The 16189-nt window shown below is 36.6% G+C and overlaps 1 protein-coding gene across 3 annotated transcripts in view; it reads right to left on the bottom strand.

The window, feature by feature from the left end:
* Positions 1–9747: 9747 nt before the first annotated feature.
* SELENOF (selenoprotein F) overlaps positions 9748–16189 on the bottom strand; it is a 54993-nt gene continuing 48551 nt past the window's right edge. For 2 of the 3 annotated variants that reach the window (XM_032424578.1, XM_032424586.1), the window contains 2 exons: positions 13178–13227; positions 9748–10575 (listed from right to left, as the gene is read on the bottom strand). In XM_032424578.1, coding sequence (XP_032280469.1) covers positions 10444–10575; positions 13178–13227 — 182 coding nt within the window. In that variant the 3' untranslated portion in view covers positions 9748–10443. The remainder of the gene's footprint in view (positions 10576–13177; positions 13228–16189) is intronic. The other variant, XM_032424595.1, reaches the window with a different exon arrangement.

The following is a 16189-nucleotide window of genomic DNA, read 5'->3' as shown; positions in this document are numbered from 1 at the left end:
TTCTGACTGGTGTGAGGTGGTATCTCATTGAGGTTTTGATTTGTATTTCCCTGATGCCGAGTGATGTTGAGCATTTTTTCATGTGCTGTTGACCATTTGTATGTCTTTTTAGGAGAAACGTGTTCATGTCTTCTGCCTATTTCTTGACTGGATTATTTGTTCTTTGGGTGTTGAGTTTGATAAGTTCTTTATAGATTTTGGATACTAACCCTTTATCCGATAAGACATTTCCAAATATCTTCTCTCATTCTGGTGGTTGTCTTTTTTTTTTTTTTTTTTGCTTTTGTTGACTGTTTCCTTTGTTGTGCAGAAGTTTTTACCTTGATGAAGTCCCAATAGTTCATTTTTGCCTTTGTTTCCCTTGCCTTTGGTGATGTGTCTAGCAGAAGTTGCTGTGGCCGAGGTTGAAGAGGTTGCTGCCTGTGTTCTCCTCGATGATTTTGGTGGATTCCTGTCTCACATTTGGGTCTTTCATCCATTTTGAATTTATTTTTGTGTGTGGTGTAAGAAAGTGGTCCAATTTCATTCTTCTGCATGTTGCTCTCCAATTTTTCCCACAGCATTTGTTGAAGAGACTGTCTTTTTTCCACTGGATATTCTTTCCTGCTTTGTCAAAGATTAGTTGACCATAGAGTTGAGGGTCCATTTCTGGGCTCTCTATTCTGTTACGTTGATCTAAGTGTCTGTTTTTGTGTCAGTACCATACTGTCTTGATGATGACAGCTTTGAAATATAGCTTGAAGTTTGGAATTGTGATGCCTCCAGCTTTGGTTTTCTTTTTCAACATTTCTTTGGCTATTCGGGATCTTTTCTGATTCCATACAAATTTAAGGATTGTTTGTTCCAGCTCTGTGAAAAATGCTGGTGGTATTTTGATAGGGATTGCTTTGAATGTGTAGATTGCTTTGGGTAGCATAGAAAATGTAACAATATTTGTTCTTCCAATCCATGAGCATGGAATGTTTTTTCATTTCTTTGTGTCTTCTTCAATTTCTTTCAGAAGTGTTCTATAGTTTTCTGAGTACACATCTTTCACCTTTCTCTTATAATTGTTTGTATTTCTTTGATATTGGTTGTGATCTCTCCTTTTTTGTTCATGATTTTATTTATTTGGGTTCTTTCTCTTTTTGATATGTCTGGCTAGGGATTTAATCTTCTTAGTTCTTTCAAAGAGCCAGCTCCTAGTTTTGTTGATCTGTTCTGTTTTTCTGATTTCAATATCATTGATTTCTGCTCTAATCTTTATTATTTCTCTCCTCCTGCTGGATTTAGACTTTACCTTTTTTTTTTTTTTTTCCAGCTCCTTTAGGTGTAAGGTTAGGTTGTGTATTTTGAGATTTTCTTGCTTCTTGAGGCTATATATTTCCCTCTTAAGACCACCTTTGCTAAAAAAAAAAAAAAAAAAAAAAAAAAAAGGACCACCTTTGCTGCATCCCGAAGGTTTTGAACTGTTGTGTTGTCATTTTCATTTGCTTCCATGTATTTTTTTAAAATTCTTTAATTTCCTGGTTGACCCATTCATTCTTTTAGTAGGATGTTCTTTAATCTCCATGTATTTTTGGTCCTTCCAATTTTTTTCCTGTGGTTGACTTCAAGTTTTAAAGCATTGTGGTCTGAAAATATGCATGGTATGATCTCAATCTTTTTGTACCAGGTGAGTCCTGATTTGTGACCCAGTATGTGATCTATTCTGGAGAATGTTCCATGTGCACTCAAAGAATGTGTATTCTGCTGCATTAGGATGAAATGCTCTGAACATATGGTAAGTCCTTCTGTTCCAGTGTATCATTCAAAGCCCTTGTTTCTTTGTTGATCTTCTGCTTAGATGATCTGTCCATTGCTGTGAGTGGCGTGTTAAAGTCCCCTACTATTATTGTATAATCAATGAATTTCTTTTAATTTTGTTATTAATTGACTTATATATTTGGCTGCTCCCACGTTAGGGGCATAAATATTTACAATTGTTAGATCTTCTTGTTGGATAGAACCTTTATTATGATATACTGTCCTTCATCTCTTATTACAGTTTTTGATTTAAAATCTAGTGTCTGATATAAGGTTGGCTAATCCAGCTTTCTTTTCCTGTCCACTAGCCTGGTAAATGGCTTTCTACCCCCTCACTTTCAGTCTGGAGGTGTCTTTGGGTCTAAAATGAGTCTCTTGTAAGCAGCATATCGATGGGTCTTATTTTTTTTAACCATTCTGATACCCTGTGTCTTTTGATTGGAGCATTTAACCCATTTACAGAGTAATGATTGAAAGATAGGAGTTTAGTGCCATTGTGTCACCTGCAAAGTCACTGTTCCATTCTGCTCTTTGTTACTTTTGGCTCTCTTTCCACTGAAAGGGTCCCCTTTAATATTTCTTGTAGGACTGGTTTAATGTTCACACATTCCTTTTGTTTTTGTTTGTCTTGGAAACTCTTTTTTATCTCTCCTTTTATTCTGAATGACAGCCTTGCTGGATAAAGTGTTCTTGGCCACATGTTCTTCTCATTTAACATGTTGAATATATCATGCCAGTCCTTTCTGGCCTGCCAGGTCTCTGTGGACAGGTCTGCTGCCAGCCTCATGTGTGTACACTTGTAGGTTAAGGACCTCTTGTCCTGAGCTGCTTTCAGGATTTTCTCTTTATCTTTGTAATTTGCAAGTTTCACTGTAACATATCAAGGTGTTGACCTATTTTTGTTGATTTTGAGGGGAGTTCTCTGTGCCTCTTGGGCTTGAGTGCCTGTTTCCTTCCCCATATTAGGGAATTCTCAGCTATAATTTGTTCAAATAAACCTTCTGCCTCTTTTCCCCCTGTTCTTCTTCTTCTGGGACTCCTATAATACAGATATTAATTTGCCTTATGGAGTTGCTGAGTTTCCTAAGTCTGCCTTTGTGATCTAATAGTTTTCTTTTCCTCTTCTTTCATCTGCATTATTTTCCATAATTTTATCTTCTATATTACTGATTTGCTCTTTTGCTTTATTATTTTTAAAAAAGATTTTATTTATTTATTTGACAGAGACAGTGAGAGAGGGAACACAAGCTGGGGGACCAGGGGCAGGAGAAGCAGGTTCACTGCTGAGCAGGGAGACCGATGTGGGATTCGATCCCAGGACCCTGGGATCATGACCTGAGTTGAAGGCAGATGCTTAACCAACTGAGCTACCCAGGCGCCCGACTTCTGCTTTGTTTATCCTCATTTTTATGGCCTTGGGACTGCATCTTGGTTATAGCATTTTTAATTTTGGCCTGACTAGATTTTCGTTCTTTTATCTCTACAGTAAGAGATTCTCTAGTGTCTTCTATGTTTTCAAGCCCAGCTAGTATCTTTATAACCATTGTTATATATCTTATTGATTAAATCCCTGGCTGTGAGTACTACCTCCTGTTCTTTCTTTTGGGTTGAATTTCTCCATCTCATCATTTTGTCCAGTAAAGAAAAGAAGAAAAAGAAAAACAACAACAACAAAACAAAACAAAAAAACCCCTAGATTCTGGGTGTGTTTTGGTCTGCTTGTTAAAAGAAACTAGATCCCAAAATAATAAATAAATAAATATATTTATATATAAATTTATATGTATAAATTTACTTACATATATTTATACACATATATATTAATATATAAAAATATATTTATAATAAAGTATAATGAAAGGAAACAAAAATAAAATATATATAATTTAAAAATAAAAAAGAATTGAAAAAATAAAAATCACTGAAAACAGTAATAGTATGACTAAAGAATAAAAATAAAAGAGTGCTATATACTGTTTTCCCTAAGAGCTGAAGCTTTGCAGAACTCTGTGATCAGTAAACATGGTGCCAGCGAGTTGTTTGTGCTGGTCTTCTGGGGGAGGGGCCTGTTGCAGTGATTTTTCAGGTGGACTTGCCCTAGTGGAAATGCAGCTCCAGTGCACAGGGCGGCAGGGCTTGGTGTAAGCAGCTCCAGACTCCACTAGGTGGCGCTGCTTTGTGCCCTGAAGTCTCTCAGCACTGATGGGTGGGGTATGTGGTGCCCCACTCTCCAGCTCTGGAGCTGAAAATTCGTGCACCCCACTCTTCTTTGAGCCCTCACAGAAGAGCAATCACTCTTGTCTCCCTGGTTTCTGTCAGAACTCTCTGTCCACCCTGGCTGTGTCTCAGCGTTTTATCCCAGGTACATGACTGAGTTTCAAAACTCCAAATTTTAGGGAGTCCCTGCACTCTGTGACTGCTTGACCTATAGGATATGGTGGAAGTGACACCATGTCATATTTGGGCCCAGGCCTTAAGAAATGGGCAGTTTTCAGTTCCTGCTTCTTAGAAGGATGCTTGTTTTTTAGCCCAGGCACCACACTGTGAGGAAGCCAAAGCTGCCTAATGGAAAAGAATGGACAACCAGGGCCAGTTTGTCAGGTGTATGAGTGATCCATCTTGGAAGTGGATCCTCTTGCCCTAGCTGACGCCTGGTGGAGCAGGAATGAGCTGTCCTCAGTGAGCCCTGCCCAAAGTATGTATTTGTGAGCAAAATAAATAGTTATGGTTTTAACCCATTAAGTTTTGGAGTGTTTATGCAGTAAAAGAAACTAGATGTTTGGCTGGGATCTGGGCTGGGCCTGTGGGGTAAGATTTAGCTAACACCAAGTGGATAGGCAAGGGGTAGAGATGGACAGAGATTTCCTTCCGTATGGGAAAGAACTGAGAGTTCTGTATTGTTGAACTAAGATGCAGAGAGAAAATACGTGGATTTAAAGTAGAAGAGTTAGTCAGGAAAAGACAGAAATCAGATCAGAAAGTCTGGGTTAGCGGTGCCTGGGTGGCTCAGTTGGTTAAACATCTGACTCTTGGTTTTGGCTCCAGTCATGATCTCAGGGTCGTGAGATTGAGCCCCATGTTGGACTCTGCGCTAGGCATGGAGCCTGCTTGAAATTCTCCCTCTGCCCCTCCCCCTACTCATGTGCATATGCTCTCTAAAATAAATAAATCTTAAAAAAAAAAAAAAAAAGTCTGGGCTATAGATGAGTATCCAGATGTTCAAGCCAGGAAAGAAGAATGGAAACACAATTCAGGCCAATAGTAGTAATTTCAAAACCTTGAATGGCAAACAAAATAGTTTAGTTGGGCATTTGTAGGCATATGGGCATTCATGATGTGAAAGATTAGGCAACAGGAACCGGGGACTTAGGTCAAAAGTCTGAGTATAGAAGGAGATCAAACCAGTCCCACCAACTCTGGTACTAGTTACTATAGAGGTGGTGACAGAAAAGACCATCTTAGATGTTGAGTCAAATAGTTCTAAGACTGGAGCTCCACAATGGAACTAGAATGGAGATTGGTGCTTAAAGATGGCAAGGAAGAACGCCTGAGTGTGGTATGAACAGTCACTTCCTATTAGTTCACCTAACTAGTGAATATTTTAAGAATCCACTTAGTAGGTATACAAATGAATATTGGACTCTCATAAAATTTAACATTTATGTTTAGGCTTGTCTTTTTTGTCCTAAAAGCAAGTTGAATAATTAATTTTTTTGTTTTTTTTTAGGGGGGGTTGAGGGGCAGAGGGAGAGGGAGAATCTTAAGCAGGCTCCATGTCCGGTGTGGAGCCTGACACGGGGCTCCATCTCACCACCCTGGGATCATGACCTGAGCTAAAATCGAGCTGGACCCTTGACTGACTGAGCCACTCAGGTGCCCTGGAGGAATAGTTTTAAAAAGCAAGTAATATACTAGAGGTTTCTGAAGCGGTTATTAGTCCTTCATGAAAGCACAGATAGGTGTTTGTTTACATAGGCATAAATGAGTATTTGTTCATTGTTCATGACCTTTAGAGTTGACCATACTGGATTTTGTCTTGCCCCTGTTCAAGGTTTTATTCTGAAAGCAACTTAGGATACAGTTGAATTTTTAGGATGACATCTATTAGACTTTCCCAGCCTACCTTCACAACTTCATTTCCTACTACCCTTTTCCCTGGGTCACTGGTTTCCAGACACACAGGCCTTCTTTCAGATATGTGAAGTTTCCAGACTTTCTACTAAGTCAGGATCTTTGCACATGCTCTCCCTTCTCACTGGAAGGCATTTTAATTCACTTTACCTGGATAGTTTCTGTTCATATTTTAGGCCTCAGTTTAAATATATTCTTCAGAGATCCCTAAGCTCATTAGTTCCCTTTGTAATTCCCTTCTAGTAACTTTTTCATTACTTTTACTGTAATTGATATATTTGTTGCAATTGTTGGCTTTCACTAGAATGTGACCTTTACTAGACATGGGGATACTAGGCATTAAATTTTTTTTTTTTTTTAAGAGAAGGAGTGTGTGTGCGTAAGCAGGGTGGGTGGGGAAAAGGAGAGGGAGAGAATCTTAAGCAGACTCCATGCTCAGTGCAGAGCCCTCCCTAGGGCTCAATCTCATGACCCTGAGATCATGACCTGAACCAAAATCAAGAGTCGGACACTTAACTGACTGAGCCACCCAGGTGCCCCGGGGACATTAGTTTTTTTAATAACTAAGGTCGCGGAAGAGAAAAATGAAATCTAGTTAAGGTGACAATAGGCAAAAGAGGCAGGTAAAATTGAGAATAAAACATACATGAAGAATTAAACAACTGCAGTCTGATGACCAGTTAATGGAAAGCAAAGTATTTAACACATCTCAGTAGCCCCTGATGAGTACTCTTAATGAGAGATCAAGAAATTTAGGATGTACAGACATTGGAATCCTGTACATGGCTGGTGGGAATGTAAAATGGTGTAGCCACTTTGGAAAAGTCTGGCTGTGTCTCAAAGAGTCAAACATAGATAGTATGACTCAGCAATTCCCTTCAGACTATAGCTGCATTATTCATAACAGCCCCAAAGTGGAAACAACCTGGATGACTACCGAATAATGGATAAAATGTGGTATAGTCATACAAAGGAAAATTAGCCATAAAAAGCAATGAAGTACTGACGATACATGCCGTAATATGGATGAAGCTTGAAGACCTACTAAATAAAGGACCCCAAATGGTCACATATTGTATGATCTCATTTATATGAAATATCCAGAATAGGCAAACCCGTTGGGACAGAAAGCAAAATTAGTGGCTGTCAGCGCTGGGGGTAGGTGGCTGTGGGAGTCACTGCTAATGGGTATAGATAAGATTTCTGTTTGAGGTGATGAAGATGTTCTAAATTTAGATAGTGGTGATGGTTGCACGGCTCTGAATATACTAAAACAACATTGAATTGCATACTTCAAGTGTGTTTTAAATGTGAATTGTATCTCAAAAATGTAAAAAGTTATAGTCCATTCTCAGTACTCAAAGTAGTTCAATGAAGTTGCTGCAAACACTGAACTTTAACAGACCACTGCTCTCAGGGGACATACAGGGAGGGTTAAGTTCCTGGAAGCCCCTGGTCACAATGTTTTTGTCAACCTATCTATAATCTTGTCTTATGTGTTTCTATTTAAAGACACTTTAATGCATATTGTTGATTTATCATCATTGAACTCATGGCCCACAAGTCATGCCTCAACAAAACTAAAATGCATTTTTTTCCATAAAGCGCATCCTAGCCTTCTTGCTCTTATTAGGAACACTAGACAGCACTTTAGCACTATGCTTGGGAGCCATTTTAAAAGGCTAAATCACCAACATAAAGCACAAAAATGCAAAAAACTAGAGCATGAAAGGATATTTGTTTACAGCATGAGAGCTGAAACAAGGCAGTGTCCCCTTGTTTGACTGTAGCTGGGAATGTGTGCACTGAGCAACTCAAATTTTTTGTTCTGCGCCCACCTGCCAATGACTTCAAAAGTACCCTGCGTATTATGACTGTGGGGTTACAGATAATTTTAATGAGTACGTGTATTTGTAAATATGGAATTCATGAATAATAAGGATTGACTGTAGCTTAGTTTTTCTACTAAACTTTTTTTAGGGCTAAACTTCAATCTCTTCATAATGCTGGACAGATAAAATGGCTGTATTTGTAAAATATGTTTCAAGAGTGGCTAAAAGGAAAAGACTAGTTATAGAGGCTGTAGACGATTATTCTTATTTCCTCTGCGTTTCTAAATAACCATGTCTCATGTTACTGATTTCTGGCAAAGGGGCAGTCTGAAGGTAAAATGTTCAGCAAAAGCCTACTCTGACTTTTTGATCACAAATGCAGGCCTTTTCCCAGAGCAAGTCCTCTGTCACCACAGAATATAATTAAAGGGCATTTTAATTTTCAAGTAAAAGAAATACCTAGTTGTGCTCATATCTGGAATCTCTACTCCTCCTTCCCATGTATTTGCTTTCACATATAAGGGAAGGCCAATTTTAATTTCCAAAGTTTTGCAGTATTTGCTTTCACAAGTGTTTTTTTGCATTTTATTATCTTTAATTTTAGACTAGCTTTTAAGCCTCAAACCCTCTTAAAACAGGAAATAATGTTTTTGTTCATAGTTTCTTTTAAGAGGCTTTTGCCAAATTCAGGAATTTACAGATAAATTAACTGTTTTACATTATAAGTAACATTTTGGCAGGGGGAACAAATTTATAATTATCAAGTATTACATATCCATATTTGTGAGCCAGAATAAGCTTAATCAAATATCAGAACTGGCTACAAAATGGCACTTTTTGGATCAGTATTTCTCTCTCTCTCCTGGTAATCATTTGTCTTTTTTAAAAAGAGCTTTTAGGTGTTCTTTGATTGGAACTGGTGAAAAATAGTTGGAATTGACTGATTTGAACCTCCCAATTAAAATAGTAGAGCTTGGTGGATACATGGTTATTCATCAACTCAAGAACTTCAAGCTCTAAGCTACTATGGGGGTTCTTTAGCCTCTTTTGCTCTCTCATAATAACTTGAAGAGTTTTTAAGCTTCCTTTCACTTTTTTTTTTTTTAAGCCAATGCTAGCACTCATTTAACTGGCTCTTCCTGCCCAGACAGCCGTCCAATTAGCTTCCTGTGCCAATCCCGGAAGTTTTGAAGTTTCATCCCTTCTATCCTACTGTTCATCTGTATGTGGTGGCCCCTCCTCATGCTATTTTTCCCACTGTCCCTGACCAGCTTCACCTCCCTCTTGTTCTGAAGTAATAACGGCCACTGGAGATAGTGCCACACCATCCGGGGTCTTGCACTATCAAAACGATGGCTCTCTCCATTACTCTAAATAAAAATAGAACCTAGTCTGTTTGCCAAGACTTCTCATAGTGTTGTATTTTGTTAACCAACTTGCCTAGGGTTTATTCTCTTCATGGCTTTACAAATATACTTAATTTAAAATATGACGTAATACAAAATGCTAGTAATAATAACCAATCTCTTAAAAATATTCTATAAACATTTCCTGGTAGTATCTTTGAAGACTTCCAAATATCCTTCATTAACATGGTTTAATTCTTAATTTATTTCTGAAGTTTCTAGATTAGACCCATTTGATAAGAGGTTTAAATGACCTAAATTCATTTGGATGAATGCTGTTCTTAGTGAACCACCAGAGGGTCAAGCAAGAAAAATAATTTTTAATAGCGCAATAAAAATTCTGCATTTTAAGAGCTATTCCTTAAAGGAGATATCAGTAAAAAATGTGTTCACAGATAAAAGCACTTTGAGAAACTGCTAGACAAGTATAAAGTAATATTACCCACAATAAGTTTGAAACACTATAGCCATTTTAACATTTTGGATAAAATAGGGCTTCGATGAAAAAATAAAAATGCACTGAGAAATGTGTCATTTTTAAACACGAGAGGACAAATCAGAAGAATTTCAAATTCTCGATTTTTTTTTGAAACTTTATTTATATTTTGGTCTTAAACAAATGATTTTTTATTTTTCTGTAAGAGCGTGAAGCACAAAAGTTTGCTAAATATCAGAACCACACAAATCCTCCTGAAGGTTTTCTGTGTAGTCTTCATTAATGCAAATCTCTGTGAATGTTTCATTCTTACTGTAGATCTTGAATCTGTTTTACAATAATGAAGCCATAAAGTTTTAATGCAACACATTCATTATGAACTATAGCATTTCTATTAAAAGGAAAGCTGGGAAAACGAGAAGCAGGCAATCTGTTGAGGCTCAGTGGCTCGTACTTTGTAGTTTCTGCTGTTGCTTTCAAAGAGCACACAGCACGTGCATGAGGCACAGTAGGCATCTCCCTTATCACCCGCCTACTCTAAACATCTGCTGTTCCTAAAACTGGACCAATCATTACAAACTATCATTTGCATAATTAGCCAACTATTACAAAGCATTTCGTTAGTGGTATCAACAAATGTGGAAGGATGGAAATTTATGAAAACTGGGTTTTGTTAAGCTTGCCAACTCCTCAGATACCATGGGCTGTGCTGCCACTTCAACTGTTAATGAGCTGTTTAATGCCTCACAGAAAGAATGATCAAAGGAAGGAGGCAAAACTAAAATATTCTCTAGGTACTGTAATATTTCATTTGATAAAGTAACAAAAGGATAGGACAAAATTGAAGCAAGATTTATATGCGTTCCAACTTTTCACTCAGGAATTCTTCTACACTGTCTGTGTTCCATTTGAGGATGCTTAATTCTTCAGCAATGTTCCCGTTGTCATCCAAGAGCTTTAATACAGGATCTGAACCACGAACATACTACAAAAAGAAGGACATCATTTTTATCTGCTTAGAAGAGCCTTCTCAGCCTCAACCAAAAACCAAACAATTTAATCCAGCTTTACCCTATAAAAAAGGTGTGTAGATATAACATCATAATAGGTCTTACAGGATTTCAAAAAAGAACTAAATAATTACATTTACCTCTAAAAAGAGAAACACCTGTTGGTATCAAGACTAAGATTTAAGATTGAATGTAAACAAACATTTATTGTATATACAACAAAGTCCACATGAGCTTAAAACCTGATGGAGGAGACAAGTTCAAAATGAGAATGACTGTGCACACAAATTATCAAAATTCTGTATTGTTTTAAATTTTAAGAAATCAATTATTTTTTATTGTAATTAGTTTATAATTAGGCTGGATTCTGAAACTTCAGACTCACTAGTTGACCCTAATAATATGACAGAGAACTGAGGAAATTCTAACAGTGACCAACATGATCAACAAACATGATTCCAATTCATTAAATCCATCTTCAATGCTAAATTAAGCTGAATCACATAACCAAAAATGCAGCAGTGATGAAGAAGGCAGCTCTCAGAACTTCTTTCGGCAATTTGTGCCTCAGGTGTCTAGTCTGTGAACCCTACAGAGCTGGAGCCAAGCTCTGGTGTGATTAGCACCTGGTGTAGTCTCAAGCCATTTGTCACGAATCAATACCATTAATAAACCATTTTTGGTTAGATTATCTACAAACTATTTTAAAAGATTTGACTTTTCAAAAACTCATTTTAGTCCACAAAAAGAAAAATTTACATAGAATATAGCTGTAAAAATCTTCAAAATATTGTCAAACCTAACTGCATGAAGGAATTACATACCATGACCAATTAGGATTTATGCCAGGTATACAAGCCCGGTACAACGTTTGAGAATCAGTTACTATACCCCCACCAATAGGCTAACTAAGAAAAATATTATCAATCGATGGAGAAAAAGCATCCTGTCACACGCTTCAAGGTAGATGAACCTTGGGGGCCTCATGCTAAGAGAAATAAGCCAGCCATGAAAGGACGAATACTGCATGATTCAACTCGTATGAAGTATCTAAAATAGTGAAAATCACAGAAACAAAGCAGAAGGGTGGTTGGTCAAAGGGCTGGGAGGAGGACAGGGGGAATTAGGGTTTAATAGGTATAGACTTTCAGTGTTGCAAGATGAAGAAATTTCAGAGATCTGTTGCCCAACAGTGAATATATCCATATACATATATATACATACATATACACATATATATACACACATATACATATATACATATATACATATACACACATATATGTGTGTGTATATATGTATTTTTAAAGATTTTATTTATTTATTTGACAGAACGAGAGACAGCAAGAGAGGGAACACAAGCAGGGGGAGTGGGAGAGGGAGAAGCAGGCTCCCCACCGAACAGGGAGCCCGATGCGGGGCTTGATCCCAGGATTCCAGGATCATGACCTGAGCCGAAGGCAGATGCTTAACCGACTGAGCCACCGAGGCGCCCCCAACAGTGAATATATATATAACACCGCTGAACTGTATGTTTAAAAATAGTTAAGATGGTAAATTTAATATTATGTATTTATCACAAATTAAAAATTTAAAAAGTGGGCTAAAGATCTGAACAGATACCCAAAAGACCTACAGATGGCAAATAGGCTTATGAAAAGATGCTCAATTAGGGAACTGCAAAATAAAACGATGAGATAATATCATGTACTTATTAGAATGGCTAAAATGCCAAGCACTGACAATACTTAATGCTAGTGAAGATGGGGAACCACAGAAACTCTCATAACTAGTAGGAATGCAACATAATACAGCCAATTTAGAAGATAGATTGGGAATTTCTTACAAAGCTAAACAATTTTACTATATGATCTAGCAATTGTGCTCCTAGGTAATTAATAAGTTGAAAACTTATGTCTACACAAAAATGTGTATGGCAGCTTTACTCGTAATTGCCAAAAATTGGAAGCGACCAAGATGTCCTTCCATAAGTGAATATAAAAACTATGGTACAACAGAATGTTCATATTATTTAGTGGTAACAAGAAATGAGCTACCTAGCTATAAGGAAGATATGGAAAGAACCTTAAGTGCATATTGCTAAGTCCAAGAAACCAATTGAAAAGGCTACAATACTGTATGATTTCAACCATATGACCTTCTGCAAAAGGTAAACTACAGACAGATCAGTGGTTGCCAGGGGTTTGCGGGAGGGGGTGAGGCAGGAAGAGGTATGAAGAGGTAGAGCTCAGGATATTTTTAGGGCAATGAAACTATTCTGTAAGATAGTGTAATGGTGTATACATGGTATTATATACATTTGGCAAAACTAGAACTATGCAATACAGAAAAAAATCCTAATGCAAGCTATGGAATTTAGTTAATCATGTATCAGTACTGGTTCATCAATTGTACCACATAAATGCAAGATGTTAAGGGAAACTGGTGGGAGGATACAAGGAGGGGGGTATATATGGGAACAGCGTACTTTTGGATCAATTTTTCTGTATACCTAAAATTACTCTAAGGTATTAAAAAAAATACTGGAAAAAAGGAATTCCATTAAAATCCTCTTACCTTGATTTGTAGTCCTCTGAATAGTTTGGGTTTATCACTCCTGACAAAAGCTTAAGAAAAAAGATTCCAATTATTCACTCTGAAACTCAAGCTAGCTACAAAGATTAATACAAAAAGTACAAATACACTCAATAAAAAAATTAGATCCTATATTAAAAAAAACTAAGGAAATTCAAACATATAAATAAATGGAAAAGGCATATCATACTATTCAATAAGAATAAATATTTTAAGATGTTAATTGTTTCAAACTTAATCAAAATCCCAAATTCTAATGGGATTCTGAGGGCTTGGTAGTAAAGCTCTGTGATAAGACTAAATGTGTAAGAAGTCTGGGTGGTTTAGAAAAAGTGAAATACTGGAGGGGAATTTGTTCCATTGTTAACAGACAATGTCATACCAGAATAGATAAAACAGATTAGGAAATCTAGAGATAATCAAATATCCGCATGCATTGTTTAATATGGTAAAACTATCAAATCAGAGAGGGAAGGAGAAAATGATTATGTGTTTGTGTCTGGGGGTGTACGTGTGAATTATTTAGCACACTGGAGAAAATCTGTCAAACTATTAGGGAAAAATAGGATCTAGGTACCTGTTTTTCTATCTTGTATCTAAATGAATTCCTGATGGATTAAGATTTTCAATTCATTCAACAAATATTTATTGCAGACCTAACTGTATGCCAGACGACAGAGATAAAGCTATACAAAACATGATTCCTGCTCTTATGGAGCTTACGGTCCGGTGAGGAAGAAAGATGCTAAACCAGTAGTCACACTAATAATTTCAGCTGTGGTAAGTATTACAGAGAAGTTAACATACACAACTTCAATACGGAATATAAAATTCTTCTTCCTAACTACGACCATAGAGGAAATGCTTTATGGATATGCCTATACAAAAATGAAAACTTCAGGACAGTTAAACACCACTAGAAAATTAAAAGTAAAAATGATATACTGGGGAAAATCTCTAACAATGTATAAAAGTTCTCATAAATTATTAAATACATAATAGGTGCACAGATGGACTAAAGAGAGGAGCATGTAATGTACAAATATACAAATGGTCAATAAACATTTGAAATAAATGTTCATCCTCACTAAAAATCCAATGTCAAAACAATGAGATACTCTCACTCAGAGTGACAAAAGTTAAAAGGAATATTTAAGGTTAGAGAAGGGGTGGGGAGAGGGATTTTCCTGGGAGTTACTTGCGGGAGAAATATAAATAGACATGTATTTCCAGAGAGGTATTTAGCAAAATGAACACAAAGTCTTAAAATGTACATATTCTTCAAATCTGAAAGTCCCCTGCTGGGTATTTCTTTATTCTGAGGAAATAAGTGTACAATATAATGCAAAGATACATAATATATAAGGTCCTGCTAACCACATCTAGAAATTTGGAAAAAATCTAAATGTGTAAGAAGCTACAGGTTAAATAAATTAACGTGGACCATACCACAAAATGCATCCAATCATTAAAAACTAATCTATTTACTGACATAGAAGCAAACTCATATATAAAAAGCAAGTTTGAGGGGCGCCTGGGTGGCTCAGTCGTTAAGCGTCTGCCTTCGGCTCAGGTCATGATCCCAGGGTCCTGGGATCAAGCCCCGCATCGGGCTCCCTGCCCCGCGGGAAGCCTGCTTCTCCCTCTCCCACTCCCTCTGCTTGTGTTTCCTCTCTTGCTGTGTCTCTGTCAAATAAATAAATCTTTAAAAAATAAATAAATAAAAAGCAAGTTTGAGATCAGTTTGTTTCCTCTGGTTGTTACAAAAAAATATTTCAATATATTTATTCAAATATCTTAAAAAAATTAAGCTAGAAAATATAAAATACCTGGCACAATACACATAACCTTTAAAAAATGTTAACTATTATTTTAATAGGGGGTTATATCTGGAGCACGGGGTTTGGCAAGTTTTACATTAAAAAAAATTTTTTTTTTAAGATTTTATTTATTTGACAGAATGAGAAAGAGGGAGAACGAGCACAAGCAGAGGGAGAGGGAGAAGCGCCTCTCTGCTGAGCAGGGATGCCCGATGTGGGGCTTGATCCTAGGACTCTGGGATTATGACCCGAGCTGAAGGTAGATGTTTAACTGACTGAGCCACCCAGGTGCCCCTTGGGGAAGTTTTAAATGAACGTTTTCCCTTTTTTGGACTATTGATCTACACTCTACCAATTTTTTAGCAATCATCATATAAAACTGTTTAAGTTAAATTTAGAACACATTTTTCTAAAATACAAGTAGATACTTCATACAAATACTTGATAGTTCTTAGATTTTATGGTGACATACATGCTTGTGAGAACTTATTTCTTAAACTTACAATTAACTAGCACTGGAATTATAGACATGTTTCATTATAAAGGTCTTTATTTACTATTATTCTTTGTTTTATCATCCTAAATGCAAGTATATAGTTTTTCTTTTTAAGATTAAGAACTTGTTGGAAGAGACTCAGATATCCTATCTATAATTCCCCTACAGAATTCAGTTCAAAATAAAGCTGATTAAGTCTTTTTATTAGAATTTCTTATTAACTCCATCCTTTAGGATTTATCCAAATACTCTGCAGACTCTTGAATCCCCAAGCAAAAAAGATCTCATGATACCTGTTGCATTTTATACCATCCCTTTGGCAAATGCTGTATGTATACTTGTGCAAAACACCGATTAACACTAAGTGTGTTGTCTAATGCATAAGAAACTTCTCTAGGGGAAAAGGACTGTTCTTATATATTTTTTGTATCCCTTAATAGAGCCTAGCACATTTAATAATTTTCATTCAATAGATTTTTAATAGGCTGAAATGAATAAATTTAATATGAGTCACTAATGACTATTTTCATCAGTTCTTTGCTTTTTAACCATAGATCTACAAAGCCCCCTAATCTTGAATGAGGGGAATATCTGTTACATACCCTGTAGTAGCAAATCACATTTTACAAGCCGTGAATTAATCTTCCAATAGATACTTGGGTGCTGTTATGTACACAT

This window comes from Phoca vitulina, unplaced genomic scaffold, assembly GCF_004348235.1.
Source record: "Phoca vitulina isolate PV1807 unplaced genomic scaffold, GSC_HSeal_1.0 scaffold2, whole genome shotgun sequence".
In the NCBI taxonomy this organism is placed as follows: Eukaryota; Metazoa; Chordata; class Mammalia; order Carnivora; family Phocidae; genus Phoca; species Phoca vitulina.
This window is presented reverse-complemented; position numbering and strand designations above follow the sequence as displayed.